The following is a 3497-nucleotide window of genomic DNA, read 5'->3' as shown; positions in this document are numbered from 1 at the left end:
CTGCGTTGCACTTTTCTATGACTTTTTAAGTCGACAGGTGCGCGCCGCGCCCCGAGAGTTTGGGCCGGCCAAAGAAAAACAAGGCTAGTCGCGGCGCTGCGTCGGCGGAAATAGCGTGCTCTGTTTGTTCGGGGCACTCCACTTAGCAAAGTTTCGAGTTGGTTCGAGTAGAATCGCGCGCGCAGGAAACCGACCCGGCGCGGATGTGGCTGGGGCGAGGCGAAGGGGGCGGTGGGTCTGGGCCGCGCTCCCTGCTGCCTGCTACCGTCTCTGCGCGCGGTCCCCGGCCCGAACTTGTGTGCGCTTGTTTGCGTGTGACTTCATGTGTGCTTCTTGTGTTTGTTGCAGAGCCCGAGGCGTCGCCGGACGCGGCCCCGGAGGCGGCACCCGTCGCCGGCATGGGGTCCGGGCCGAGCCCCGAGCTGGCGCCCCCGGGCGAGATGCCACCGCCGCCGGCGCCGGGCTCGTCTGGGGGGCTCCGGTCGCCGCGCATCCTGGAGCACCCCGCCGACGTGGTGGTGCGCCGGAACGACCCGCTCACGCTCAACTGCAAGGCGGAGGGGCGGCCCGAGCCCAGCATCGAGTGGTGGAAAGACGGCGAGCGGTAAGAGAAAGAAACTGAGAATAAGAATTAAGGAATTAACGCTAAAACAAAGTATATTCGACCTCAATTTAAGTTTAAACTATTTATTTTTCATTAATTTAATTAATCGGAAAACTCTGTATTTTTAAAAAATTTATGCCCCTTACAATTCAAAACTTGCGTTTCCACGAAGTATTTGTTGAGCAGCATGCACTCAGTCGTTGTGGGGGGCATGCAGCAGCAGCAGAGGAGCGGGACCAGCGGGGCGCGCCTGTGGCCCGGCGGGTAGGCAGTCCCGCCGCGCGGCCGTGCGTCCCCGCGGCCTACTCGCCCGGCTGACGGCTGCCCCGGGCTCCGCTCCGCGCTGCTCGCCAGTTCCGTCTGGCCCGCTCCTCCTGCTTCTGCTGCTGCTACTGCTGCATTGCTGCTGCTGGTCTACTCGCGGTCTGCCACTAAACGGACCCTCCGTTTTGTTTTCTCTCTTTCGCAGGGTGTCCAACGCGCCGCACCGGGTGCTGCTGCCGTCCGGGTCGCTGTTCTTCCTCCGGGTGGCGAGCGGCAAGAAGGAGCCCGACTCGGGCGTGTACTGGTGCGCGGCCAAGAACGAGGCCGGCCAGGCCACCAGCCGCAACGCCACGCTTCTCGTAGCAGGTCAGTGTCGAAGCACCAAAAGGGATTGGGGGGGATTTTTATTTTGTTCTTCTTTTGTTTCTTTGTTTTAATATTTGGCCTCCGTCGCCGCCTTCTTTAAGCCCTTGTGGCGGCGGCGGCCTAGCCGCAAGAAAAGTAATACCGGCAATTTAAAAAGTTTGACGTTGCCGGGTGGGGCGGGGCGAGAGTTTAATCACCCTGCTCTCGCTCTCGCGTCCTCCTCTCGTAATCAGATAATGATTTTCTCGCCGCCACTAATCCCAGCGGCGGCCGGCCCGCGACGCACGACGGAGAATTGTTATCATCCTCTCTCTCTCTCTCTCTCTCTCTCTCTCGCGCGCTCTTTCTCTCTGCTCTCTTGCGATCTGGGGCTCGGCTCGGCGGCCCGCACGTGACGTCGCGGGTTGCGTTATTTGCAGCCGGCGGCGCCTCGCGGTCGTAAATAAAGAAGTTTTGGCGCGGTTTGGGGCCCCGGGGGGCCGAGCAGTGCAGCCACCCCCGGCGGGCCGGGCTGTGCGGGCCCGACCCCGACGCCCCAGCCCAACGGGCCCCGCGGCGCAGGGCAGGAAGCAGCCAGTGTTGCCAACTCGAGATAGACAAATTACCGCGTCTCTCCCGCTCTTTCTCTCGCTCTCTCGCTCGCTCGCTCTCCATTTCTGGCCGTTAAAACGCGCTCGGGACCTGTTGTCGTCGCGTTGGCTGCCCTGATTTGGTGAGGGTCATTTCTCACACGTTCCACGCTCTCCCGAGAGACGGTAGTATATTTGCTTGGCAAAACAAAAAATTAATTTTATCATTGCAATGTCGTTTAGAACAGTTATTTTATTTTATTTTCTGGGATAACGTTATTTGTGGTATGTCAAAGAATAACTACCCGGACCTGACCCTGACATCCACTTTTGAGTCAGGCGTCTGCTTAGCGAGACTCTGCTGAATTTCAACCGCGCTGCGAAAAATACAGGAACTCTCGGATGTCGTGGTAGAGGAGAGGAAGGAAGAGGGAGGAGGGAGGAGTGCCATATGTGCCTCAAGTTGTGAGTTATTCAGTTGAGCCCAAGGTAGGCAGGGTTGGGTTGGACCACCGCGCCACCGTGCCTGTAACTGAGTCGGGCTGGCTCAAGGCTGGCTGCTGACTTACCTAAATTTTAGCATCCTCTCCAACCACACGCAGGCTGCTGCTGCTGTATTGTATGGCAACAGCGCGCCTCTGTCCTGCCCGCTCTGCTAAACAATGCACAGACTGGAAAATGTTTGCCTTGTTTTGTACTTCTCCTCCTTTTTGAAGTAGTACTGGGGTTGGTTTTGTTGTCCGCTGTTACAGGAGTACCAACTGGCGTTGAGCTATAAAAACGCCTCGCGAATAGACTTGTCTTGGCGTCGGGCACACGCACCGGCTGCATTCCGCAGTGGGTAGGTAGTTTGGCTTGTAGCTGCGGTGTCGCGGTATCGTGACGCGGAAGGAGTTGTCCGGAAAGGCAAAGGGAAATGAAATGCGGGTAAGAAACCCGCAGCTGCCCGCCTTTTTATCGATAAAGTTTGTCAGGGCAATGTGTAATAGTCTTTCATAAAACTGTTGTCTTGTTCTCGCGTTTTTCGAGCGCATAAGCAGGGAGAGAGTTATTTCTGCGCCCCCGCGTGCGCCGCTGCGTTGTGTGAGTTTTGTGTGTCTGGCGGTGAAGGGAGGCACGGCGTGCTCGGAGAGGGGGCGGCGGGGGTCGCACACGCGTGCTGCTGCTATGGGCTGTGTTTTATTTGTGAGCGTGAGCAAATACCATTCACAATGGCTTTCCCATGTAAATTTGTGTTAAATATGTGCATTTCCCCTTCCTCGCTCTCGTTTCGTCAGTCCGCATGGGCCTGGTCGTGATACGCCCCGTCGCCCCACGCACGCCTCCGCTCGGCAGTGTGGTAGTATATGCCCGCCTAAATGATTATACACCCAGGCATAGAGATGCAGCAGCGTTGCGTGAAAGAGCCGCTATGGTGAGTGAGGTTGCAAGGACGTGGTGACTGAATAAGTCCCGCACCGGCGCATCTTTGATATTGTTTATTTATCTATATCCTTTTGTTTCCTTTTTCCCTGTCGAAAATGTTTGTCATCTCCTCTGCATCTCCGCACGCGGCCGCGACGTGCGATGACGGCTGTCAGTCGCCGCAGACAAATCGCAACGCCGCGGCGTTGGGAAATACGTGTGTTTTATTTATGCCGATGCCTCGCGCGGCGCGAAATGTTTTTCCGGCGCTGCCACGGCTGCCCCCCCCC

General features: G+C 57.4%; 1 protein-coding gene across 2 annotated transcripts in view; it reads left to right on the top strand.

Moving 5' to 3' along the window:
* Window positions 1–325: 325 nt before the first annotated feature.
* Window positions 326–3497, top strand: part of LOC113203744 (roundabout homolog 2-like) — a 45873-nt gene continuing 42701 nt past the window's right edge. The window contains exons 1-2 of one of the 2 annotated variants that reach the window (XM_052272573.1): window positions 326–604; window positions 1074–1234. In XM_052272573.1, coding sequence (XP_052128533.1) covers window positions 399–604; window positions 1074–1234 — 367 coding nt within the window. In that variant the 5' untranslated portion in view covers window positions 326–398. The remainder of the gene's footprint in view (window positions 605–1073; window positions 1235–3497) is intronic. The other variant, XM_052272572.1, reaches the window with a different exon arrangement.

Source organism: Frankliniella occidentalis, unplaced genomic scaffold (genome assembly GCF_000697945.3).
Source record: "Frankliniella occidentalis isolate FOCC.00 unplaced genomic scaffold, Focc_3.1 Scaffold212, whole genome shotgun sequence".
In the NCBI taxonomy this organism is placed as follows: domain Eukaryota; kingdom Metazoa; phylum Arthropoda; class Insecta; order Thysanoptera; family Thripidae; genus Frankliniella; species Frankliniella occidentalis.
This window is presented reverse-complemented; position numbering and strand designations above follow the sequence as displayed.